We start from the raw sequence: 27,770 nt of genomic DNA on the forward strand, positions 1-27,770 counted from the left end.
TGAATTTTTTAACATTCATTTCCCAAATTATAATATTATTTTCCTGTCCTATTTATGTCTGATTGCCAGTAAACTTTGTTAAAGATTATATTTTACATTCAGTTGTTGTTTACGATCACCTGAGGGGAAAGAGACAATGCCAAAACCTCCACCAAAGTCCATGGGGCAGCTTACATATTAGCTTACTATTTCAGAATTACATAACCTCGGTTAGTACAAAAAATTAAATCGCTTGTTCTTACGTCACTTTGCTGTGAACTGTGTAGGAGGTGATGGTACTATCTGGGTGTACTCTGTACTACCAGATACACATGCTCACACACACACACAGACGCACACACCCACACAGAGAAAAGGGGCTTGGCCAAAGATTCCAAACAGGTTTGCTGCCAGGCTTGGACTGTGAGCAGGTTCAGTCTGCCTGTATTTGCATGTGAAAACTGGTATCCACGCCCTGCACTGAATTCCCAGCCCTACTCATGTAGGGACACCTCCGAGGAAAGTCCTTTGTTAGTGCGTTAGTGAGGCTAAAAGCACTGCTACTTTAACAAACATATGTGAAAATATTTAATTTAATTTTTTTTTTTAACTTAGACATTGAAAAAGCCACTAATCCAAGATGTACTGGGAATTTCCATGAGGATTTGGCTGTTACTGACAAACCTAAAGTAAGTCATTTGAAAAGACGTTATATGAGATATGGCTTCAGTGGAGTATTTCTCTTTTTTTCTTTTTTGGGAGGGGGGAGGGGGTCTAAGTATTTGGGAAGTTTTGGGAATCTTTGAGAGTCTTTCTGTGACGGGCTGTAAATATCCCACTGGAATGTGCAGACGGGTTGTGAAAATCAGAATGAAGCATCGTTGTGTTGAAACGTTACCTACACTGTGGTCCACAGTTTATTTAATGCAGCAGAATGCTTTCGTAAAGTAGAGTAGAATTTACAAGAAAGACAAAAAAAGGCAAGTCTTCTAAAGAAAGCTTGGAAAGTTATGTCTTTTTACAAGTTTTCTGCATATAAGATGTCTTGGGAATACATTTGAATGAATACAATTGCTCTACAGCCTGAAAATGTAAAATGTTAAGAAAAAGAAAACCTTTTTAAAAGGTTGACACGTTACACTATGTAGGCAGTTTGGTTGAATATACGAAGGAGAGAAATAGATTTCTTGCCAACACTAAACTATCTTTTGAATGGGGAAAAACAACTTCGTTCTTGCTGGGTTGACCTTTAAAATTGTACTGAAAAAGAAAATTCAACAGAATAGCAAAATGACTGGCAATAAGTGGGAGGTTTTGTTATATTTTACACTTCTGTTAAATTAACTAGCTTCTAAATGGTGACATTAGAGTAGGGAGATAAATTAATATTTTATATATTTCTGAAGTCAGCCGGCAGCAGGCATTTGTGTAAGCAGTCATGAAAATCACCAGCTTATATTTGTTTTCTTTTTAGCTATTGATTTTGCGAGTGCAGAGTTCACGTTTACAATGATGATGAGACGTATTTCAGCTTCTAAAGAACTGATACTGGACTGATAAGCGGAGATTCTTGGCAATACTCAGTCCTCTTGAGGAAGACAGTTGTCTTAATTCTGGCTCATTTCTGCTTGTTCTTCTCAGACTCTCTGCCGCTGAAACTGGCCACTCTCACTCTGTCCTGCAGTGAACATTATGTTACATTGAGCAGGAGGGTAACACGCAAGTCCCCTTTCCTGGTATCAGAGTCTACAATGTCCTAATTCACACTCTACCGCGTGGCAGATGTTGTTATCACGGCGTGTTCGAGATCACAAAACAACGTCGGTGTGAAAATGACAAAATGACAATGACACTCAGAAACAATTAGCGCTTCGAATGCTCTGAACAGATTTTAGGATTTTAAATGCGCGTCAGTCACCATCCTTTAAATCTGGCAGGTCTTTCCCAAGGCCCCGTGACATTTCAATACCGCACTTTCCGGAACCTCTCCACCCTGCACCTGAGGCGCGGGGTGTGTTTACAAGGTCGCCATGACCGAAACGAGTCTGGCGTCAATATAAGTCCGGACATGCCGTCTGACACCCAGGGAGGAGGATGACAGTTTCTGTGCGGGTTAGCAGCCGTTAAGGCGGCGTGCGTCTGCGAAGGAAATGACACTGCCACACCCTCTGCTTACAGTATGAAGCACGGTGCGTGTGACGAGGTAGAACTCACCTCAGGAGCTGTGGTCGGCCATGGGGAGCTACAGGTGTAATCCTGTCACTGATGACCGACTGTGGAACCTGTCTCTGCTCATTCAAACTCGAAATGAAACTCTGTGTGTGAAATGTACCTTTCATACACAGGGCAGCTCAAAGTGTTCCACTAGCTTCGCTAGGCAAAACAGTAAAACCATAAATCAACCATAAGTCAAATACAAAAAACAGCAATAAAATACTATAGGAATAAAAGACCATTGTAAGCCCTTACTCTACTGTACTGTATGTACACTGTATGCATGTTTGATGATCACTGTGGATAAGAGCGCCTGGCTAAATGCAAATGTATGAGCTTTCTATGGATCGACACTAACTCCAGTGTGGATTGACGCTAACCTTCCAGCACAGTTTCGCTCAGAGTGCACTGTCTAGCCACCCCTGAAGGCGTGTGTTGATTGACATGGGTGTTCCACAACAAAGCATTCTCTGCTGTATAGATTAAGTTGAAGAACAACTTAGGCTATAGCCTATTATACTCAACTTGACTGACTACTTGGTCGATTGGTGGCTGACTGTAAAGGCGACAATAGTTTTGCACTGCAAGTTTTACAATTTTACTGTTCCACTTATACCACTTACTGGACCTAATTTTGGACATGTACAAATCCCACAAGACACCATGCTCAAATCTCAGTGTGATATTGACACATTTTGTTAAAGATTTTGCCGTGTTTGAGCCCATGCATGCTGCTGACACACAACCAGAGGGTGACTTCCTGTCAAACTTCATGCAACTTTCCAAGGCTATACCAGACAAATGCTGCGTAAACAGTGTGGATGAACCACCAAAAAACAACAACAAAACACATGTTCTGTGCTCCTTCTCACCCAAAAGACACAGCACAGGAGAGCTCTGTGTGCAGGCGTATATGGAGCCCACTTCATAAAACATGTTATTCCTGTTGCTTCCATTTTGCTTTGTGTCCACCACCTCATGAAAGAGTCTGATCGACACCATTTGTCACACAGGTTCTATACTCTATCGCTGCAATGCCTGCTGGGAAATTTTCGAGGCATTGATGGAAGAGCATGTAGAGGAATCCACAAATAAAAAGCTGTGCTCTGTAAACAGTGCTGGAGAAAACTTCAAATTTAACACTTCCCGTTCTCTGTCGTCCCTCTGAGAAAGCACAAAGCCATTATTCATATTTTTAAAAATAAACGTGTTGTTCTTTGTCTTCCCAAAAGATTTAAATATGCTTGTTACTGCAAGTTACTGCTTGTTGGATTTGAGCAGCTCAATATAGAATTAATGGTCAGCTCAAGAATTCATCAATTTGAAATGGTTATTCATGAAGATTGTATGGATACAATGTAATTCAAACATTTTATTACTAAACTATTTGATTGTCTCAAGGTTATTGAGTATGAAATTGTGAGATTTCCATAAAAATGTGAACTGGATGACATCCCTTACAAGAAAGTTAGGTATTCTTTCTAGAATACCTTGATGACAGTGCAATGAAATATTATTCACTCACTGTTCCCATAGAATACTTCCAACAACAACAGCAGAAACAACTTCAAAATACAATCTGAAAAAAACAAAAGCTGAAAATATTAAAATTCTCATTACTGTATACATTACATTATACATACTTTTTTACATTTCTGGGGTCCTTTAAGGAAAACACAGTCGCAGTTTGTGATCAGAGTGATGAATCTAAATAAGGAAACAACTCTCCTGGACAGCCCCAGTTCAGCACTCTCCTGTGTTAATTAGATGGTTCCCAGCAGGCAGTAATAGCTGCAATATTTAAAAGTTATATATTTTATTTTTAAATGACTTGTTCTCAACTTTTCATGAAAATTCACTCTTAATATTAATCATTCTACTAGACTAGTAAGAGTATAACAGTATATAGTCTACAATACTGCATATACACCCAGAAAACAACAACTGAACCTCTTGACCATGTCTGTACACATTTATCAATTGAGTTGGCATATGATTGGCTGATATTTGATAAATATTTGCATTAACAAGCTGGTGGACAGGTGTACCGCACCTAATAATGTGGTTACTGAGAATATGAGTATTAGTTGTGCAGGTAGCAGTTGAAATTATACTTCCCTCTAGGGTCTTTCAGCGCACTTATCCCTGGGTATGGGTATGCACTTTGCACTTTGTTGTATGTCGCTCTGGATAAGAGCGTCTGCCAAATGCCATTAATGTAATGTCATGTAATATATAATATTTCATCCATGGACCCTATACTTCCATACCATGGGGATTTAGGTCATCTCTAGCATCTGACTTGACACGTATGACTATTTGTTGCCAGGTCGCACAACACAGTCAATGTCAGGACTGAAGTTAATACAATCCTCTTTTTTCTTTCAGTAAAGCCTGTGTTATTCCCTTTTTAACTGAACAGGTCTGAACAAGCAGGAAAAGGTGCTTTGGACAAGCTTAGCTCCTAAACAGTATTCTTTCAACAGGCATATTTGTAATCCAATTTGGTTTTGTGGTCAGGGCCCATACCCAATGGGGTTGGCCTTATAGGGCATACAATTAAACTGCCAAGCAGTCATATCGCTATACATGATGGTCAACAATTCATGCAGCAAAAGTGACACATTCTAATTACTGTATACAAGCTAATGTAAGGGTGACATTGAGTAAACGGAGAGTAGGGATTGCGTTCGTACTGCAGGCGACGTGATGACATCCAGGGGCAAGCCGCTGATGTTTCACTGCTGGTGTTTCCGCAGGTGGGGTGCAGGACATCAGCGCACCGATGGAGTCCCAGCTCTCCCAGCTCTCCTCCCTGAACGGAAATCCCCAGCAGGAGGACTTTATACAGCCCCACTATAAGGAGTCCTACCGGATAGCCATCGACACCCTGGTCAGCAAAGGGCAGGAAAAGTACAAGGAGGTCCTCAAGGCGGAGCAGATCGGCGACTTCCTGTCCGAGCAGGAAGTCCTCTACATCCAGGAGAACACCAGGTTTCCGGTCGCCCCCAGCAGTACCAGCGAGGAGGTCAATGGCTGCCTCGATAACACCTCTTCTTCCGGGACATACTGGCCCATGCACTCTGATGTGGAGACACCTGATCTGGATCTGGGTTGGCCTGAGTGCCTGAAAAGGAGTGCGGGCACCAACATCGATCTACTCTTCCACCCGCCCCGGACCAACAGCCCCACCATCAAAGAGGTCATCCGGAAACAGATCCAGGAGGCTCGACAGGTAACGTGCCCATGCTGGGTGTGTCAGGCAGCCTTGAGATCCTGTCAGATGGTGTGCATCGTGTTGCTTATCTAGCTTGCCTCATGTCTCCAGCATGCTGTGAAACTCCCATATCACCACGTCCTAAAGGTGTTCTTTCGGGTTGAGATCTGGCGCTGCAGGACTTTGGAGTAAATTGAAGTCACTGTCGTGTTCATGGAACCAGCTTGAAATTATGCATACTTTATAAAGTATATACCTTATATATAGAATATATAGTATATACATAAACTCAGTGGCTGCCTAATGCAAAAGCCTGCTCCTCCACACATTGAATTAGCCTAATGATGAACAAGAAGTATGATCTCAGCACTTTGACTGTGTATGATTGTTGGTAGATCAAATTGTTTTTACACATGTTGCTGCAGGAAAAGACTGGGGGCTTGCTACTAAAACACCTGTCCGACAGATCAGAAACACTCTTCAGGAGGCAGGTGTGCCTGTGTCAGTGACTAATGTACTATTACTTCACCAACAGAGCCTCAGGGGCTACACTGAAAGATGCAATTCATCAGTTAACCACAAAAACAAGATGATCATTTTACAGTTTGTACCTAAAAGAGCCTGTAGAGTCCTGGTAGAAGATCTTGTGGACAGATCAGACCAAGACTGACTTGTGGCTCACTTGTCACTGTGACTGATGACAAGAGCCTCCACTCTGATAAAAGTGAGCAAGTGTGGAGGCCAAAAGGAACTGCCCAAGATCCAAAGTGGTCACTGAGTGTGTATGGGTCACATACTTGCATGCATATGCTATGCAACAACAAAATACTAAACAGGACTGCTTTCATTTGCATAACATATTGTTGAAAACATTATGGTACCCTGATGGGGACTATGTACAAAAAGTGCTGTCATTTGTAATGGCTGTAATGGTGAGACCAAAGTGTATAAAATACCCTTAAATAAAGGTAAGAATGTGCACTTTAACCACATGTGAATGTCCCAAATGCTCTTGAGCTCACTGTGTGTTCAGTAGCTCAATAATATGAACCATATTATTGGATCTACAGTAGCAAGACCCTACCCTTTTGCTGCAACAACACCATTGTGTAAAAGTCATGAGTCAGGTTCTTGGAATGAACAAATATTACCCCGTTAGCTTTTTTATTTAAAGGGCACAATTCAGCTATTACTTGTCTTTTAGCTTTTGTTAACCTAAGTATTATTAAATTTATGAACTACTTACTTTAAATGGCATATATATCTAATGACTTACAACATTTTCAACATTTTCACCCAGATGCAAATGATAAAAACCGGACTGTCCAAATTAAAGTTGGTGGTAGTAAAACACAGGTACTCATACTCAAACTACAAAATTATATTTTTGATATGAATCATGCAGTGGAGAAAGCTTTCATCGTGGATATCCAAATTAAACAATTAAAAGGTTCATTCTGTGCATATGTACTGTATTCTTTTTCTCAGTTTAGTGATGTGGCCTATGGCCAGGTATTGATTGGTGTAGGTATTATAAAATCCCATTTGTATGTGTAACAAAGCAGTTTCAATGATATACCGAAATCTATTAACATTAACATTCTCCCTCACTTATTTCCACCACAAATGAAAACTTTGCTGTCTTTGTTATGGAAATGTGTGCTTTCCCTAAAATACATAGATAGGGCCCCTATCATAGGGGAAGTGTGTGAAGTCGTTATTTTTAGTTTTGAGAATGACTCATTGACGGTGCACTGCACCAACTAACCCCCAGTGATTATCCAGAGCAGGTTGCGTTCACAATACATGGAACATCTTCTCCGTTTCCTTTTCAAAATCCTCCTCGCAAGCGTGTTGGTTTCTGAATATTTTAATGATCCATAACTGTAAATATTGTTGCAGTAATAACTCACAGATTAATATCACTCATGCAATTATCCCTATTGTGTAGGCTAGTGTGTCCATTAAATATACAGTATAATGTACAGAAAAAAATGTTGCAGTGGCAACCACAGCAAATATTGAGCAGCGGAATGAGGAACCGCATGGATATTTTAAACAAGCATATTACTCAGCTGTATTACGACCTCAGCTGAACCTCCTCTGCTGTTTAAAAATCTATTACAGGCTTTCGACAAGATAACTACAACGAAAACGCACACACCCCCGCACACATACAGTGAGGTCCGTGAGTATTTGGACAGCGGGGTGATTTCTCTTCTTTCGGCTCTGTGCTCCAGCACATTGTATGCCGAATTAAACAATGCATACGAGGTGGTAGGCAGTCCCGCAGGGGTGGCTCTCACTTGGCTTTGCCTCACCCTGGAGCTATATGGGGGGGATTGAGTCAGCAGTGTTCATTGGTCAAGCACCCCCTGCAGGCCTTCCGGGTGTCCGTGGCTTTCTCTCTGTGTAGGCGTATGATTGGGTTTCCTTCGCCCCTGCACACTTGCACATAATGAATTCATTGGATATGAAACATTTGGGGTGAGATTGATGTGGAAGTGGCGAGTCCGTACCCCCTGGATCGGAAAAACAAAATGCTATGCTGCTATTATTCTCAACTAGCTATGTTGTACCCCTTGTACGAGTATCAGTGTCAGCACTTCCCTTGCGTACCGCCATACGTCCGTAGACACAGATTTGACATTCTGCCAACACACACACAAACATGCATGCAACAGGTTTAGCCGTGCCAAACCAGGTCACTTTTCTTTGACATCAACACAATCATTTACAAGCAATAGCTGTAGCTGTGTTACCTGTGCAGCTGTTATCTGGTTTTATTATCCCTTTCCTCAGGTCCCTGTTTAAGGTCAGCACTGATGGTAATTCGCCCATCAATTTATTTGTTCTTTTTTTTTAACAAAACATACAACAGGGAGAACTAATGTACCTAATTGTTTTTATAATTCCAGACATTCATAAATCTACAAACAGAATGCTCAACTACCACATGAACAATATCATTAGGCAGGTCTCTAGAATTTTGCTGACAAAACCTCAACTGATCAGCAAAACATGCATTTTCAGCTGCCTTTCCTTCCAGTTTTCAGATAGAAAGCACTACAATACGCGGAAATGACTGATATTTCATCATTAAATATTTTGCCTGCAAAGACATGAGAGTTTAAACTTTCTGTGAATAAATGTTACACAATTTAATATTTAATGTTTTTGTTTTTGACCCTGCTGTGGGGACAATCTGCCGTTCTCCTATGAAGCATGCCAGCCTGCTGCTTCTTCTCCCTCTGAAGCCGCACCACAACATTTGCTTCATTTGTGATGTACAGTTGCTATGTGCTGTCGGAAATAGTCAACACTGACACAGACTTTTAATGTCTTATCTTGAGGCATAAATGCCTGACTCCTTCAACAAAACACTTGCGCTCTCTTTGTGAGCATTCAATGCCAGATGAGCAAAAATGGGTTATGTTTGGAACGCTACATTATTGCCATTGAAATTGGTTAGATACTTTAGAATGTAAAATTAGTGCTTCTGTTTGGGGAAAATTGGCTGATTAACAATGACGACAAGCATTAAACGGCAAGCTTTCATTCTTTAGCTATGCAATTCCATATTCAGTCTGAAAACATGGAGAGGAATGCCACTACATATGTTTTTAGTATCGCTGCGGACTTTCCTCTAGACGCGGTGATTTTTAAATTGCTCATTTGAACAGCATGGGTTAGGGCTTGAGCCAGTTTGTTTGTCTATTACCTGTTAATCACTTCTACTGGTTGCATACCTGTAGAGTGATTGAACATTTGTCTTAAATTCCACAGCTATTTAAGCTATTTATCAGTAGATTAGCTTTGATTTGATATTGCTTGTGAGCAATTGTAGGCCATTTAAATAGGCGTGTCAGAGCGTCGCTCCTTCCCAGTTTGTGATGTTATGTTTCACCCCATCCCAGTCTGCTCTCTCCCTCGAAGACCCCCCCTGCGACGTGGGCCTCCACGGCGTCGGAACCCCTCGAACCTCAGCTACCCCCCGCTGACCCCCTGTGAGGACTTTGCTGTCACAGGGGGACTATGGAACTGCCAGTCTGCCACTCGGAAGGCTGACTTCATCCCTGCGTATGCCTCCCTCCAGTCCCTACAATTCCTTGCCCTCACAGAGACCTGGATCACACCTGACAACACCGCCACTCCCGCTGCCCTCTCATCCTCCTTCTCATTCTTGCACACTCCCCGGCCTTCCGGCCGTGGCAGTGGTACTGGTCTTTTAATTTCCCCCTCGTGGAAATTCTCTGTTCTCCCCCTCTCTGACCTGTCCATATCCACTTTTGAATTCCATTCTGTTGCAGTATCCTACCCTACTAACCTTTTCATTGCAGTTATCTACCGTCCTCCAGGGCCCCTGGGAAACTTCCTTGATGAGCTAGACACCCTTCTCAGGTCCTTCCCTGAGGATGGCACCCCACTAATTCTCCTTGGAGACTTCAAAATCCACCTAGAAGCCTCCCAGGCTGCTGCCTTCCTACCGCTAATCCACTCCTTCGGCCTCTCCCTGCAACACTCTCCTCCAACCCACAAGGCGGGCAATGTCCTAGACCTTGTCTTTGTGAGGAATTGCTCATGCTCCGATTTCACGGTTACCCCTCTGCATACATTTGATCACCACTTCATCTCATTCTCCCTCCCTCTTCCTCCCCATCCTCCTCCCCCTCCTCCTACCCACACTTCCTCAGCCCGCTGTAACCTCCACTCCCTCTCACCCTCTTCCTTTGCCAGCACCGTCATCGCCTCACTCCCCCCTCTTGAATCCTTCTTCAAACTCCCCACTAACTCTGCATCTGCCACCCTCCTTTCATCTCTCTCCTCCGCCTTTGACTCTCTCTGTCCGCCTGTCTCAAAGCCACCTCGCACATCCCCTCCCAGTCCTTGGATATCTGACACCCTCCGTACCTCCAGGGCCAGCCTCTGCGCAGTGGAGAGGAAGTGGGGGAAATCCAGAGATGCTTCAGACCTCACGACTTACCAGTCTCTCCTGGCGGCATTCTCTTCCGCTGTCACTGCCGCCAAAGCAAAATACTTTCAAACACAAATTCAGAACTCCGGTTCTAACCCCCGGAAACTTTTCTCTATTTTCTCCTCTCTCCTCAATGCACCGCCTCCTCCTCAGTCCTCCTTTGCTGCTGATGACTTTGCTGATTTCTTCGATGAGAAGGTCACAGTCATCCATAGATCCTTTACAACCACCGCCCCCCTCACTGTGCCCTTCCCCCCCACTAGGCCCGTCCCTTCCTTTTCCACTTTCTCCCCCCTTACAGACTCTGATGTTTCTCAACTCCTGCTCTGCCACCGCCCTACAACCTGTGCCCTTGACCCTATCCCCTCTTCTCTTCTCCAAACTATCACACCTGACATTCTCCCATTTGTCACCTCCCTTGTCAACTCCTCCCTGTCTTCCGGCTGTTTTCCGGCATCCTCCAAGAGGGCCCACATCACTCCGCTGCTAAAAAAAGCCTACTCTGGATCCCTCCATCATCCAGAACTACCGCCCGGTATCTCTTCTTCCTTTCCTTTCTAAAACTATAGAACGAGCCGCTTCTACTCAACTTTCTTCTTTCTTTTCTAACAACAACCTGCTAGACCCCCATCAGTCTGGCTTCAGATCGGGCCATTCGACAGAGACTGCGCTCCTCTCCGTCAGTGAGTCACTCTATGCCGCATGAGCAGCCTCCCTCTCCTCTGTCCTCATTCTTCTAGATCTCTCTGCTGCCTTCGACACTGTGGATCACTCCATCCTCCTGTCTGCCCTGTCAGCAACTGGCATCTGTGGCACAGCCCTGGACTGGATTGAGTCCTACCTGTCTGGTCGCTCCTTCCAGGTTGCCTGGGCTGGTTCGGTATCGACACCTCGGCCCCTCGCCACAGGAGTTCCCCAGGGCTCAGTCCTAGGCCCGCTTCTTTTTTCTCTTTACACTTGCTACCTTGGCCCTGTGATCACTGCACATGGGCTATCCTACCACTGCTACGCGGACGATACCCGACTCTTCGTCTCGTTCCCGCCGTCTGATACGCAGGTTTCAGCCCGTATCTCTGCTTGCCTGAGGGACATCCAGAGCTGGATGGACAACCACCATCTAAAGCTCAACCCAGGCGAGACTGAAATGATATTCATCCCTGCTAAAACCTCTCCCCATCTGGATCTCTCCATTTCCCTCGGGGATACCACACTCACGCCGTCACCCAGTGCAAGGAACCTCGGCGTGGTGATGGACAGCAGACTGTCCCTCTCCGAGAACATTGCGATGGTGACCCGGTCTTGCAGGTTCTTCCTATACAACATACGGAGAATCCGCCCCTTTCTCACCCCCTACTCGACCCAGCTCCCGGTCCAAGCGATGGTTCTGTCCCGCCTGGACTACTGCAATTCCCTCTTGGCTGGCCTCCCAGCGTCCGCCATCAGACCCCTCCAACTCATCCAGAATGCAGCAGCTCGTCTGGTCTTCAACCTTCCCAAATACTCACACGTCACCCCCCTGCTTACTTCCCTCCACTGGCTGCCTGTCATGGCTCGCATCAAATTCAAAACATTGGTGCTAGCCTTCCAAGCAGTTAAAGGGTCTTCCCCAGCTTATCTACAAAAAATCATCAGACCCTACACCCCTGTCAGACCTCTTCGTTCAGCCTCCACATGCCGCTTGGCACCTCCCCCTCTCCGAACCTCCACCTCACGCTCACGATTACTGTCTGTTCTGGCTCCACGGTGGTGGAACGAACTCCCCGTTGAGGTCAGAACTGTAGAACCTCTCCCCACCTTCAAGCGCAAGCTGAAGACACACCTCTTCAAGCAGCACCTCTCCCCATCCCTCCCTACCTCCCTGTGAACCTTAATTGTTGTCTCTGTGACTTGCTTTGTGTATCGGTATTTTTAGTTGGCTAGGTAAGCAGTGTTTGGATAGTTAACTTTGGTGACTTTTGCTCTGTTTGTTTCTTTCTTTGTTCTCAAAAAAAAAAAAAAAAAAGGCCCTCGTCCTTAACTTTGTTGTACAGATAGCAGTTGAAATTGTACTTCCCTCTAGGGTCTTTCAGCGAACTTATCCCTGGTTATGGGTATGCACTTTGTTGTACGTCGCTCTGGATAAGAGCGTCTGCCAAATGCCAATAATGTAATGTAATGTCCATAAGGTATGAAGGAAATTCAAGGGATCTCTTAAACTTTTCAATTTAGTCTACTTTAACACTGAACAGAGGCGGCACGGATGATGCAGTGGGTAGCACTGCCGCCTCACAGCAAGGAGGTCCTGGGTTCGAATCCCTGTCGGCCGGGCCTCGTGGAGTTTGTATGTTCTCCCCGTGTCTGAGTGGGTTTCGTCCCACAGATCAAAGACATGCAGGTTAGGCTGATTGGATTGTCTAAATTCCCTGTGTGTGTGAGTGAATGGTGTGTGTGCCCAGCGATGGACTGGTGACCTGTCCAGGGTGTATTCCTGTCTTTCGCCCAATGTATGCTGGGATAAGCTCCAGCCCCCCTGCGACCCTGTTCAGGATAAGCGGGTTAGGATAATGAATAAATTAATTAATTAACACTGAACAATTACACCATTGAACTTGCACAGCAAAGTATTTTCAGCGTGAACCTGTAGTACCATAGTGTTTTCACCGTGCACCTGTAGTGCCTGTAGTACCATAGTGCTCTTCGAGCAGGAGTGTCGCTCTCCAGTCCTTGTGCTTCAATACATTCCATTCCATTGCATTTTATTTGCAGATACTCCTGTTCAAGATGAATGACAACAAACAAACAGAATGCCAGTGTTATTTTCAGCTCCAGTGACTCATATACTCATACACTGATGAGCTAAAGAGTCCACACACTGTGTTTACAAGCCCTGCATTAACTTCTGATTGGAAAAGAAACCACATAGACCCAGGGATGCTGCAGCCCTCCAGGGCTGGAGCCTGGCACCAGTGCCTCTGAGTGGCCTCATCATTTGACTTGCTCTTCTTCTGTTGTTTCCTCACAGGTGATCGCTGTTGTAATGGACATTTTTACAGATGTGGATATACTCAAAGAGCTTGTCGACGCCTCTGGCAGGGGAGTTGCGGTCTATATTCTTCTGGATGATTCTGGCCTCCAAAGCTTTCTCACCATGGCCGAGAAGCAGGATATTCATATACAGAGACTGAGGGTAAGATAGAATTCATTCAATCATTCATGCTTTTCTGCATCGAGAATAAATACAAGACCCAGGACACTCCTTTCTTTTATTGTTTTATTGGACAAGCACATGATTTAGATAAGCCTTCTGATGGATTCTGGTCTGTTGTGAGATGACTTGAGGCGGCATGTGGTCTGTCCTTGCTATAAGATACACATTACTATGTAAATTCAGTTCCACTGTCTGAGTCACTAAGGTTCATGTTCAACACTGTGTCATTCAAGTGAAACGGCTGCCTTAAAATTGCTTAAGACCTTATTGCACAATATGTCACTACAACTTTCACCCATTGTGGATTACTTCTCTGTGTGGTTCAAGTACGGTGATGATGAGTCAGAAAATGAATGTTTCTGAACCAAAGTTTTTTTTATTCCTTGGAATGTGAGAAATATTTGAGCAGAAATATTTGATTCAAACACATAGATCTCAATTTCAATATCAGGTCCCCAATTTTTACATTAATGGCATTTTGGCAGATGCTCTTATCCAGAGCGACATACAGTTGATTAAGCAGGAGACAATCCTCCCCTGGAACAATGCAGGGTTAAAGGCCTTGCTCAAGGGGGTGCGGATCTTATTGTGACTACAATGGGATCGAACCACCGACCTTGCGGGTCCCAGTCATGTACCTTAACCCAGTCAAAGGTAAAGGTAATCCAAAATGTCTAACCTCTAATGAGGGAAGTATTGTTTGCCAATGACTTTAGGACTGTGATGTTACCCCCCCCCACTCCTCTTCTCATGATATAAACTGTTTAAGACAAACATGAACAGAGATTCATGTTTTGATGGAAATGACTCAGGACATAGGGCTTTGCATGTCCTTTAGTTCAAAGTACACACAGCCCTCTTTCACATTTGCCTGGAACAAAAAACAAAGCACAGATCACGCCACATAAAAATCCACCCTATCTCTCTCTATCTCTTTCTCTCTCTTCTTTTAATAGATGCCAAATGTAGTTTTCAGAAGTATTTTTACCTTAATTAGACTCAGACATTGGCTGTCTTTTTTCATCCTACTTGTCCAACTGCAATCCCGGTGCAGATGATACAGCTAATCTTGTAGGCGTGCAGACGTTTCAAGTGAGGGAGTAGTAATTATTGGTTATCTGAAGGTGAAAAAGTCTGCACCACACCCAGGAAGAGCTTTCAAAATACAGCTAAGAGTATAAGCTATTTTGACGGGTATAAAATGCAAATTTCAGAATTACCTGATTTGCCAGGAGTGATTTAGCACGCTTGAAATTGTTGTTGAACAGCTTTTCTATTCAAAGTGGAAATGTAATGCATTTTATGAACGTACTATGGTTGATTTATTGCATATGCACGTACACTCAGTGGCCACTTTATTGAGTGCACCTATCTTGTACTGAGTAGAGCCAAACTTTTGCCATCAAAACAGCCTGAATTCTGTATAGCATGGATTCAACAAGGTGTTGGAAACTTAGCCCTTTGGTCCACGCTGGCTTGATAGCATCACACTGATTTCTCAGCCACACATTCACACTGTGAACTTAGTGTCCCAAAGGTGCTCTGTGGGACTGAGATCTGGACTATGCAGACTATTGGAGTAAACTCAAACCACTGTCACAGTCACAACCAGCTTGAGATGATGCGCACTGTGGCATGGCACATTATACTGCTGGAAATTATTTTATTATCCATTCAAAAAGTATCCATTCAAAAAGTATCCATTCAAAAATTATCTATTCAAAAAGCATCCATTCAAAAAGTATCCATTCAAAAATTATCCATTCAAAAAACTGTGGCCATAAACAAATACGCATGGTTAACTACAATGGTTAGGTATACTGTGGCATTCAAATTATGCTCAATTAAGGGGCCTAATACTGTATGAGCCAAGAAATCATTCCCCACACCATCATACCACCAACCCCAGCTTGCACCATTAGACACCGCCAGGATGGGGTGATGGATTCATGATGCACATCTGGTCATGCACTGGCAGTAGTAGTAGTAGTAGGTACTTTATTGTCCCCGTGGGGAAATTGGTTTTCGGTAGAAAATCATTGTTGGCGGCGTTACATAAAAACAGGCACAGCACATAGAGACAGACATATAACATCAACAGATCAGACTTCTGCAATAGAAAGACAGGCTTTTACACGTTACGCTAACTACACCCAATGCAGTTACCAGCTCCACCTGTAAGGTGCAGTTGCCAACTGAGCAGTGGCAGAACTGCTAATTACTTTTAAAAATAAGTCCCAAACTGTGAGAATACTGAAGTGAAAATATATTCCATCAAAATGTAATGGCATTATGTGCAAGGTTATATGCCAAAATAAACACCACCATCCTCAGGGTTCCTGTATAACAAATGTCAAACTTCATCTCATGTTTTAAATTGATCTGCCATCTCAGTATTTAAATATCTTGCAGTGTATATTGGTATCCTGTGTTCAGCAGTGTTTTTTTCTTCAAGTTTTTCCAAAATATCTTCAAAAATCTTCCATCTGTCTACTTTTTCCCAGACACAATGTAACTTCTGGAGGGTGTGCCGTTCTCATTTAAACCATACTCTGCTTAAGGGTTAGAAGGTAAATGACAGAGTGGTAATCAGTCTTATAATTGTAGTAATTATATGGGGGAGGGATTAGTACTCAGGGATGGCCATTCAGATGCCTGAATGAAAATCAATAGAATGCATCATGAGAAACAAAATTGAGAAAAACTCAAATCTGGAGTGGGACTGAAAATTCTAGATATGTAATACAAACTACAAATTGCAAAAATAATGTTGAATATGAAAGCCTCACTACTTCTTTATGTATGTCATTTATGCATTTTTTTTTAGACTATACAATCCATCTGTGCAAAATGTTTACCAAAATGTTGGTTTCGCAATAGCCTCTTCTGACTGCCTTATTGGAGACGCAGCATAACTGGGGACACTGGTTTAGTAACCTTTAAAATTTATACTGATGATTTCAGGAACACAAGGCAGTGAAAATGCAAGAGAGTATGTAACCAATCAACTCTGCGTAAGCTTGGTTTTAAGGCCTGGGATTAGCAGGTTATTTATTATGTGGCTGCATTTCCATTTTATTTTAGGAATTTATTGTAATATTAGGTCACTAAAGGATACCAGGCTTCTCTGTCGTCTAAATTTATTAATAAAGCTGGCTTTCATGCAATTGCTTCTGATAAAAACAAAAAATCTAATTTCAAAAAGATAGAAAATAAAATTTCAGGTGTGGATTCCTATAAAAAACATTTGCTTGCTGTAAATGATTATGTGGAATATTATGTGTGACATAATGCATGGCTATATAGCACTCTCATTTAAAATGAAAATGAAAAAACTACTACATGCTAATACTACTACTACATACTAATGACCCATTGGCAGTTTACATCTGTGTTTTTGTGTTGTGTTTAGAGTAATTTTTTTATTTGGTTCCTACAGTATCTTTTGAATTCCAGTCGAAATGTTGACCATCACAACCCCGACTTCAGTATGAATCTGATCTTTAACTCCTTAAGTATCACCCCATTTCTTAACACAAGCTTGCAAATAGCATACCCAACAGTCTCTGAAAGGTAGCCCTTTAGGGCAGAATTACTCTAAGTATTACTAAATAAAAGTAACAGAAGCTCAAACACAGTGGAAGAGGAAGATTTTTTTCTCAATAAAATTTTCAGTTTTTGTGTGAATACAGATTATTGTGACGGTGCCTGGCACAATTGGAAACACAATAGAGCCACAGCCAAAACAATTGACAAATCCCCTTTTAAATTTGATGACAATATCACAAAAAAGGGCATTCTTTATCATTTTTTTAAAAGTTATGCCTAGACAGTTTTCCAAAAAGGACATTTGGAGACTCCGAAAGGACATATGGAAACTAAATGATATTATGTGTCTTATGATGTCTAAAATCCTGTATTTCGCACAACCCTGGCCGATGAGACTGACTGGAAGGGGTTAACCATTTGTTTAAAATGTTAAAATATGTGCTTTAAATGGAATACTCATGCATGCAATGTTTATGATGAGATCTGCTGACAAATACAGACTAAAACCTAGCTATATTTTCTGTTGAAGAAATTGCATAGAACATCTTCTGAAACCTGCAATGCAAGCACCTAATACCTACATCCAGAGGGTAATTTTACAAAACAGTAATTAACTGGGCGGTTCAGGTCAAAAGCTGTGGTTTTGAGCATTCATCATGCAGTGGTTCTTCTAAAGTGTTTTTTTTTCTTCTTATATTCAATATTTAGGATAGTCTATATAGACATTATTAGGTATTTATTTGACTAATTTTTTTTGACATATTGGTCTTCTGCTGCTGCAGCCTATACACTTAGAGGTATGACGCGTTGTGTGTTCAGAGATGCTCTTCTGCATATCACTGTTGTAGCACATAGTTATTTGCTTTACTGTCACCTTCCTGTGAGCTTTGACCAGTCTGGCCCTTCTCCTCTGACCTCTCTCATTAACAACACGTTTCTGCCCACAGAACTGCTACTCACTGGATGTTTTTTGTTTTTTGCACCATTCTCTGCAAACTCTTGAGACTGTCGTGCATGAAAATACCAGGAGATCAGCAGTTTCTGAGATACTCCAACCACCCTGTGTGGCACCAACAATCATTCCACAGGCAAAGTCACTGAGATCATATCTCTTCCCCATTCTGACATTTGGTCTGAAAAACAGCTGAGCCTCTTGACCATGTCCGCATGTTTTATGCATTTAGTTGCTGCCACATGATTGGCTGATTAAATATTTGCATTAACAAGTTAGTGTACAGGCCTACCAAATAAAGAACTACTACAGGTGTATAACTACAGGTGATTTTGAACATACTGTAATCAGAATAACATGAAGGAACCGGACTGTATGGCAGTAGGAGCAAGTGTGGCTTCACTGACGGGTGTACACATTGAGATAAAGGTTTTAGTAGCAGATTTCGGTAAGCGTATTACCCATATCTATTTTTCATTATCAGCAGGGAAAGCATGGGCACTAGTAGATCCAGGGGACCCCTAGAGGTGGTGTGTGTGGGTGTATGTGTGTACTGTCTGTGTGCTCGAGGACCCTTTATCACATTTCTTCCCCTGCAGAAATCATTTCTTGATCCGTCTCTGTCAACCAGCACTGCCAGAGCCTGCTGCTCTAAAGAAGCATAGCTATGGTCACAGCACAGGGATTTAGAAATAATTGCCCCTGCTTTCATATGTTCCTCACACGTGTATGCGGTTTTAATCATACATGAATATGCATTTCTAAAGAGACCAATATTAACTGTTAGAAGACTGGAGACACATTAGAGCCTAACTGATCATAGCAGGGGAGTGTACTGTTCTATATGAAAGGCAGGTGAAACCCATTAAAATGTTATTTGCGTGTGGGAAATTGCCTTGGGATACAAACCATGTGAAAGTTCGCCAGAGATGATAAAAAGATGCCGAAAAAGACTATCTATAATGAGTAAAACCTCTAATGACAATAACATGTTATAGTCATAGGGCAGAGTAGGTATTATGAAAATTTCACAGGGAGAATATGGCTGTACTATGTCCCTGTATGATGTCTTCTTAACCAAATTAGCCATTGCCAAGGTTACTGCATTACATTACAGTCATTGGCATGAATTTGAGGCAGGACTATGCATTGCTCCCTGTGCTTCACTTATTACGGGAAAAGAGGACATGGCAATCACAAAGAAAAATCATTTAAGGTTAGGAAACCATGGCAGGCTACATTACCTGGCAGCAACTTCTGAAAACATAACCGCTTATCTGGAAGCCAAAATTGCAGGGTAACATGTCATCCTCTGACAGCCTACAATGCAAAAACATTGCTTGTCCTCAGCAACACCTGTAAGACCTGAGAAGTATATATGTGGAGTTAGGACTACTAACTAGTAGTAGACTTATTTTGAAGAAAGTAATTAGCATTAAAATGGAAAGACAGACAGACCTCCATAGAAGTATAGTATAAGAATAATGAGTTTGTTTCTGACCTAAACATAAATGTAACTACTGTCAAATATGCACCTGGCAGGCCTGACTCCACAAACAGGTTCCACATTGCAGGTGTTATGCTTTAGATAAAACGCTCAATAGCCTGAGAACTCAAAGGCTTACTCACTCATTATCTTACACAATAGTTTAATGACTACTCGAGAACTATCCTGAAACTCCATGGGTGTGAAAACACTCAACAAAAAGGAGACTTCAGACAATGCTTTATCCGATTAGTGGTGCCAAACAGGGGCCAAGCAGCTTGTTTGCTTACATGTTTAACACTACTTTGGTTTGGTCCTGCCGTGTGGGTATATCCCCTGGTGTAAAATCCAGCTATGACCAGCCTGAAATACTAGCTAACAGCTGTTTCAAAACATAGTTTGAGCTGGTCAAACTATGTTGAGTATAGAGCTGGTCTACCTGGTCAACCAGCTACCAGCTCAAAACCTAGCTTGAGATGTTTTTTTTTTCAGCAGGGTCTCAAGATGTTTTTTCACATGGAACCTTAACAAGAAATGTCAACTTAAAGAGTCATGTGTGAATGAGAGCAGGAGTTGGTATTCTGGAAGAGATGCTCTGCCAGTTTAAGGCTGAATAACATTAATATTGGCTAATGTGTGAAAATGTGATTGTGAATATAATTACACTGCATTAAGTTGATAAAATGATACAAAATATAATTGCAAGACATCAAATTAAAAGCACTTTAAATTTAAATATGAATAGATAAAATTAATTGCATTTTTATTTCATGTGTGTGTGTTTTGAAATATAATTAAAAAGTGTATGACACATCAATGATACATGATAATAATCATAATATAATCATAATAATAAGCATAATAATAATAATAATAATGACAATATTACTACTACTACTACTACTACTACTACTACTAATACTACTACTAATAATAATAATAATAATAATAATAATAATAATAATAATAATAAGCCAAAGGCTTTAGCATTTATTAATTCAGTGTGCACATTCTGCCAGTTATTTTCTTACCATATCAAAACCCTACCCATGACCAATGTAGATTGTTGATATATTCAAATGAGGGCCAAACCACTTTAGTACATGCATGCTCAAGATATGGCACTTGGATAATTATTTACATAGGCCTCATGAATACGTTTCAGAGGACTTACAATTATAAAAGGCATGACGGAGCTAGCATGTACAGTTGTTTGCATTTCCTTACATAATAAGTATTATTAACACAAATCATAAAGAGGATTGTTGAACAGGCCCCAAAGTTTCAATTCTGTTTCTTAGTCTCCTATACTGTACACCCTAGCCTCAATCTCAATATTTTAACTGACAGGTGTGACAGATACTTCTCCTGCTTCCAAAGACTGTGCCAAACTGAAAGCGTATTAATCTAATGCTTTGCCAATTTTAGGTAGCAAACTGTAAAATAAGGCCTTGCTTGGTAATTGAAAACCATTTGGCAATTTTTACAGTTGTCCTCTTTTGTGAGGACCATGGAAAATCGTTGCTGCATGGACGCCAAGTGGGAAAAGAAGCAGTGATTACCGAGTGTTCTAGCTGCTTGCCCATGCAAATGCTTTACAAAATGTAGCTTTCCTACATTTCTGAATAAATTTAACCAGATTGTACGCCATGGAGTGGGCTTTCTCTCTGGCAGTAAAAGTAATACACCCTTGACTGGAGAGTCTCCTGGGCACTCCCTGTGCTCTCACACTCTTATCAAAGACCATAGCCAACGTGGCCTTACTCCATTAGCCTCCCCGTCTTTGTGTGCCTGCCTTCCACTGTAGCACAGAGTGCGGCAGGTGAATTCCTCAATAATAAAATGATGAAAGGAATGATGTGCGTCTCACACTGAAACCAGGGAAGAACCTCAACCAAACAAGGAATATGTTGGTAACAACAAATACGTGTTGATAAACACTATAGCGGTAAATGGCAGGTATCTTCTCGTTATACTCTGTTAAAGTAATCCTGGAAGCAGTCAGAAAGAAATATGTCCCCTGAGCACCGACTTACTCCGCGATTGGTACAGTTGTTTTGGTCTCTGTCATAGAGGTGACAAGAAAGCAGCTCCTATCTTTGTTTTACTGGTCGTGTACTCTTGTCCGCTGTAAAGGTCCTAAGCACATTGCCCTTGTTTTTGGTTGCAGAGCATGAGAGTCCGTACAGTCAAGGGACATGAATATCTCTGCCGATCGGGAGCCCGGTTTCATGGGGCGATGGAACAGAGGTTTCTGCTGGTGGACTGCCAGACAGTTCTGTTTGGCTCATACAGGTATTTACACGACCCTTCTTAAACACTGTCAATCTCGCTTGAATATAAAATTGAGCCTCAAAATCTTAATTTTTCAACTGCCAAGAAGTCTAAGTCTTGTTCCTTGAGTTGCCAAATTCTAATGAAAAATGTGACTTTGCTGTTTATGCTGTTTTGTTGACAATCTATCATTACGAATTGACGAATGCCCTTTTGAAAAATGTAAAATGTCAACTTGTGCTTGATGTGTTCAAGCAAACAAACATTTGAAATATTACTTCCCTTTGAATGTTTGCTGGTGTGTATGTGCGTGTCTGTGTGGTGTGTGTGTGTGTGTGTGTGTGTGTGTGTGAGAGAGAGTGTGTGTGTGAGAGAGAGAGTGTGTGTGTGTGTGTGTGAGTGTGTGTATGCGAGTGTGTGAATGTGTATAAGAGCGTATAAGTAATAGTGAGTGAGTGAGCCAAAGAGGAGTTTTAAAAAGTAGGAAATTCATATTCATCATGTCAGAAACATATCTTACAGTACATTTTCTTTTGTGTTATCTTTTTACCCCACATGCTCTTGGACATTCTATTGAAAATCACCTGTCAAATCCTCCTTAGACACATTACTCTGTACAATGCAAAAATCACAGTACAATGCCCTCTTGACAAAATATCACTAAATGGGAATAATGAATTAATGACACTTTAACAAAAGGATTACTGAAATTCTCATTTTCAATAAATGGATGAAATTAAGGCTCCATTAGACTCCACTGGAGTGAGATTAATCTCTCTCTTAATCACCCTCTCTGCCTCACTCTTTCTTTCTTTCTTTCTCTCCAAGCTTCTCGTGGTCGTTTGAGAAGATCCACCTCAGTATGGTGCAGGTGATCACAGGTCAGCTGGTGCAGCTGTACGACGAGGAGTTCCGGACCCTTTTCGCGCGCTCCACCGTTCCCACCGTGCTCACCGCCACGGAGGGCCGGGCTAACGGGTACGTCCCGGCGCCGGGGTTCAAGGCCCAGTGTGGGCAGGCCTTCGAGAGGGCCGACCTCCTGAGACACACCCTGGACACGGTCTACCTGAGGGCCTGCGGGAAAGGGGGCGGCCAGACGAACGCTGCGGGAGACCGGGAGGAGGAACCTCCGGACAGGTCGCTTCACGAGCCGAGGCCCGCCTACGACCCCGCCGCCAACGCCCGAGTCCGCCCCCAACACCTCCCGCAGCCTGATACGCTGGGCTTCCTGAAGAGGCACAGCTACGCGGGCGAGAGGCAGGAGGCCTCCTTCATCCCCACCAACCCAAAGTACGGTGCCAGCAACTGGAACGTGTCCGGAGAGGGGGCTCACAGGCACGGGTCTCCTGGAAGAAACGAGCTCCTTTCCAGGGGTACGGGGGACCCCCTGCGGCAGACCAAGCTGGGACAGGTGTACGGGAGAGGCAACGGCAACCTGCGGCAGTCCTTCCACGGCAACGATAAGCACGTCCTCTCTGCCCAGCAGAACCTGCCGAGCCTGGAGCGCACGACCAAGTCCTTCCTCCGCACCTGGCGCATCGAGTCGTACCTCAACAGCAATGAGGCGCCCTTGGGGGAGTCCACCGACTACCTGGACCAGTACGAGGCCCTGGACAGCAAGCCCGGCTCCTACATGACCTCCCGGCTGAGGTCGTCTATCATCTTCACTCCCACCATCCCGGAGCAGCCTGAGACCAACAGCAACTCGCACAACTCCTCTTCCGCAGCGCCCTTCAGCTCCCCGGCACCCACGCCCTTCTACTCCTCCATGCAGTGGCCGCCCCCGCCGCAGATGGATGGCAGGATGAGGCAGGACGAGTACATGTTGAAGAGACGGAGCCTCCAGATTCTGGACGACCCCCGAAATACTCTCGGCATCCCGTACCATAACGCTTACACCAGCCTGGGACGGTCCAAGGGGGGCCTGTCGCCGAAGACCATGGATGCCCTCCAAGAGGACTTGTATAAACGGCACAGCGTGGCCGATCCCAGGATGAACCTCCACTACGGCGGTGCTGAAGAACATCCGCCCAGGCATGGGTACGGCCTGGCAGGGCGGGGCGTGGGGGACAGACGGATGCTGGAGGAGCGGGGGGGTGGAGGGCAGCATCCATCCAGCAAGCTCAAAGAAGACAAGAGGTCCATATCTCACAACAATGTCAAGGAGGCAGGGGGTAAGAGCTTCCTGCCCCCAATGTGGCAGGAGCCACCCTCCAGGACCGTGTCGGTTTCAGCCCTCGGCATGGGCGAAAAGGAGCCCGCGCAAAAGTCCCCCGATCTGGGCTCCCAGCGCTTCTTCAAAAAGAGCACCAAGAAAATAAAATCACTGCTCAACATACCGGAGAAAAAGGGCAGTTCATCACACAACAAGTCTGGGTCCAACCTAATGGTGGACTCCAGCTCAGACAACCTGCTCTCCGAGGACCTGACCCCGGCAGGGGGGAAGGAGAGGGCTGTTTACCTCCCCGTGAAGGAAAACCACTTCTCCAACAATGCGGGAAAGTTGTCCACTCCGCGGTTTACCACGGAGGACCTGGAACAAAACGGTGCCGGCCCTTGGCGGGAGGCGCACTTGACCAGAGTCCGGAAAGATCAGTCTAGCCTGGGTGTGGAAGCCAGACCCAGAGGTCAGAGAGAGGATCAGGCATACAGCCGCTTCGAGCCCTTCTGTGTCCTGGACAAAAAGCAGCCTCCTCCGGATGATTTAAGAAAGCTCCCCGCCAACACACAAGCTCCAGAGAGGTCAAGGCCTGTGCTCAACCACACTAGAGAGAGCCCTCCCCGGGATCAATACAGTACCCCAGGGTCTCCCAATGACAATAAGCTGGGCCGGTTCATACAGCGTGTGGGGCACTTGCTTCATAAAAATAAGTAAGGAGCCAAATAACCCAGGACAAGCGTTACAGTGGTGCTAAACAGTCTTGCACCCTGTTTAGGGAAAGCATCAGGAGTTTATCTCCATAAAAGCCATATAAATATATTTATTTTCAGAACTATTAATGTTTACATTGAGAAAAATAACTATACACCACCCTGCTCCCAGTTTATTGAAAAAGAAAGTGTAAAAAGAGTCCATAGATTAAATCTAGTCTATAGTTGGCAGTGTTTCTAGGTTAATAATGGAATAATTTCCTTTGGAACACTGCCAAATAAGAAGGTAGGAGGGCTGAAATTAGTTTTATCAGTTTTAACAGGATCTGCCATGGTATCTGTACAGTAAAGCTCCCTTCAGTAATCTCTGTTGGGAGTCTGTGGGATGAATGAATGAATATATATACTTTTAATTCAACCTGTGGCGTGAATTATGCGTGTAAATCCAGGTGCTCTGTACAGCAGTACCATGGCTTCATCTCTGTAGAACTAATATTATGCTGGATATATATGGAGATATAATTGTATGAATCTTTTCATATACTGTGGATTTAATGGCTGATTTGATTGAAAGGCAAAAAATATGTACAGTAAAAGGCTCCATTCTTTTGAATGCATGCAGCATGGCACAAATTATGGAAAAACTGCATTCATAAAGTGATTATGGCGAATAAATACTCCTCTTATGATCGAAAATCTTATTATTAGCCCGAACATGTATATCTTTGTCCAGTAGTTTTCTTTTGGTGGGATTGTGTATTATTATGATTCAAAACTACTGATGGTGACATAATGGCGTTACCACTCGTGGTCAAGAAGATAGCAGTTTTGAATGCACGACTCTGAGAAACAACAACAGAAGAAGAAGGGGCACAGATACGAGTTTTAAGAGAACTAAACATCTTTAAGCGCAGTGTTTCCATAATTTGAGCCAGTGCTGCACATGTTGAATCTCAGCTCTCACACTGTAGGAAGCCTGCACGCACCATGCACCCTTTACCCTGCTGTATCTCTACTGCCACTGTACAGTGTGTATGTGTCATGTCTTCTGGGGTAACGATTAATGTTTGCTCAGTGCGTATGTCACGGAAGATATACTTTCAGCAACACACTGTAGTTAGACACGTAAGGATCTAAAGCAGTGGCAACCAACCAACCCTTCCCGGAGATCTACAAAACAAAACACACCTCATTCAACAGCTACAGATCTTGTTGAGCAGGTAATTAGTCGAGTCTGCTGTGCCGAATTAGGCTTGAAATGAGGACATAGAACGCTAGATCTCCAGGAACAGGGTTGGTAACTAATGATCTAAGGCATAGAATGATTGGATGTCAGTTGCAGCATACTACTCTACCTCTGTTAGTTTTGTTCACAAGGTTTTAAGGTATTCGTGCTTCAAAATCCTCCAGAGAAAGGAATGGCCAGTCAAGAATATTAAAATAAATATCACATAAATATATTAATAAATGTTCATCACAGTGAAAAACCATCAGTAAGGCCAAACACAGTAATTACACAACAATTACAAATGCATGAACATAATAAACTGTTTGCCAAATCTAATTTGGACAAATGTAATTATCCAGTTAATTTGCCTGATAGCAAGGAGACGCTCAATTAGAAAAGGACAATTAGTCATGTTTGCCATTGGCTAGCAAAGTCTGACAAATTATGTCCAAATCCTTTGATCTTTAATTTAGTGTCATATTGGAATAGCAGCCACACTTCAAATATATGAAAGGGCAAATATATAGAGGGACTGCTGTGCAGATGAATCGAAGGTGATCTCCATTTGTAACTGTCTTTATAAAGAGGGAGTGCTGTACTGATGTTAATATGATTTCACAGACATAAACCTAATGGGTAACTTACATTGTAAATTTTTACTCTACCATTCTTATGGTATGCTCAAAAATTGCAATTGTCAGGAAAGCTTACATTTGACAAGTTCCATTTATTCAAACAATTTATTTGCTCAATCAAATTAATTAATTTAAGTAATGACTGTTCAAGTCTTAAAACTAAGTGAGTAGTACTTTTTTGACTAGGGTGAGGCTTGCTTGAATCGTTTGAATCTTGACTTGAATTTCAATTAAATAGAATTGAATTACACTGAAAAAAAATTTCATTGGATAAACCTAGAATTTTATTCAATTTTTACACCTATATTTTTTTTAGGTTTTCTGAATTAAAATTATTTAGGTTCATATGAATTAAGTAATTTAAGCATTTTTCATAGGAATCAAAGGAATTCCAAGTTAATAGAGGTGAAAGCAATTGTGCCATTAACATTAAAGTAACACAATCTAGGCACGTCTGATTTGTGTTGGATTAACTTAACTATAAAATTAAATATTTTAGTTGTTTTACTCCAATTGTTTGAGCTGAGATTATTGGGTTTAGCAGTGTAATAGACCCATAGTTGGAATGTTTAAATAAGTCTATGCTCTTCTGTTCTCGAGTGTGTTTAACTTGTGATTCCAGAAGCATGAACAGGTTACTGCATATTTATAATGTGTATTGTATTCACAGCCCCAGACATCTGATGTTTTTTTATTTTTTTTATTTCTTTGCACATTCTTTTATTTCAGGTTTCTTTGGGGGAGAATTTGAAGCTTTTTTATTTTGTGTGATGTATTTTGAAGGTACAAGGAAAAGAGAAAACACTGAAAAACTTTGTTTGCACTTTCTGAAACACTGGGATATGTGGATTGCCAAAATTACTCTTGTTAAAAAAAAGGAAGGCCATGTTTTTAATCGTGGTAATCTTGTATTGTATTTGAAAGCTGATAAATGATTGCTTAAACATTGCAGCTTTGGGATTTGGGCGAGTTATTTTTCAGATAAATGTGAACATTCTTCTGAAAATAAAGAAGGTAGTTCTTGTGCTGCTCTACAGCCAGTATGCTTATTATTTAAGCATCATAACAAGAAATACCAGGACGGGGAGTGAGTCGTCATTTTTCAGATCTGACATGATAATTACAGTTCAACAACCCGGCACGGCTTTGAACGAACACATGTCAAGACTTTCATTTTATGCAATAAAATTGCCTCAAAAAGAA

The 27,770-nt window shown here is 42.6% G+C and overlaps 1 protein-coding gene across 1 annotated transcript; it reads left to right on the forward strand.

The window, feature by feature from the left end:
* Window positions 1–446: 446 nt before the first annotated feature.
* Window positions 447–27,770, forward strand: fam83b (family with sequence similarity 83 member B). The gene is made up of 5 exons (XM_061227407.1): window positions 447–668; window positions 4,953–5,428; window positions 13,387–13,551; window positions 21,730–21,854; window positions 22,662–27,770. Exons 2-5 carry the CDS (start codon window positions 4,979–4,981, stop codon window positions 24,706–24,708), a joined length of 2,787 nt encoding a protein of 928 aa, XP_061083391.1. The 5' UTR covers window positions 447–668; window positions 4,953–4,978; the 3' UTR covers window positions 24,709–27,770.

The sequence above is a fragment of the Conger conger genome, chromosome 18, assembly GCF_963514075.1.
Source record: "Conger conger chromosome 18, fConCon1.1, whole genome shotgun sequence".
NCBI classification, from domain to species: Eukaryota; Metazoa; Chordata; class Actinopteri; order Anguilliformes; family Congridae; genus Conger; species Conger conger.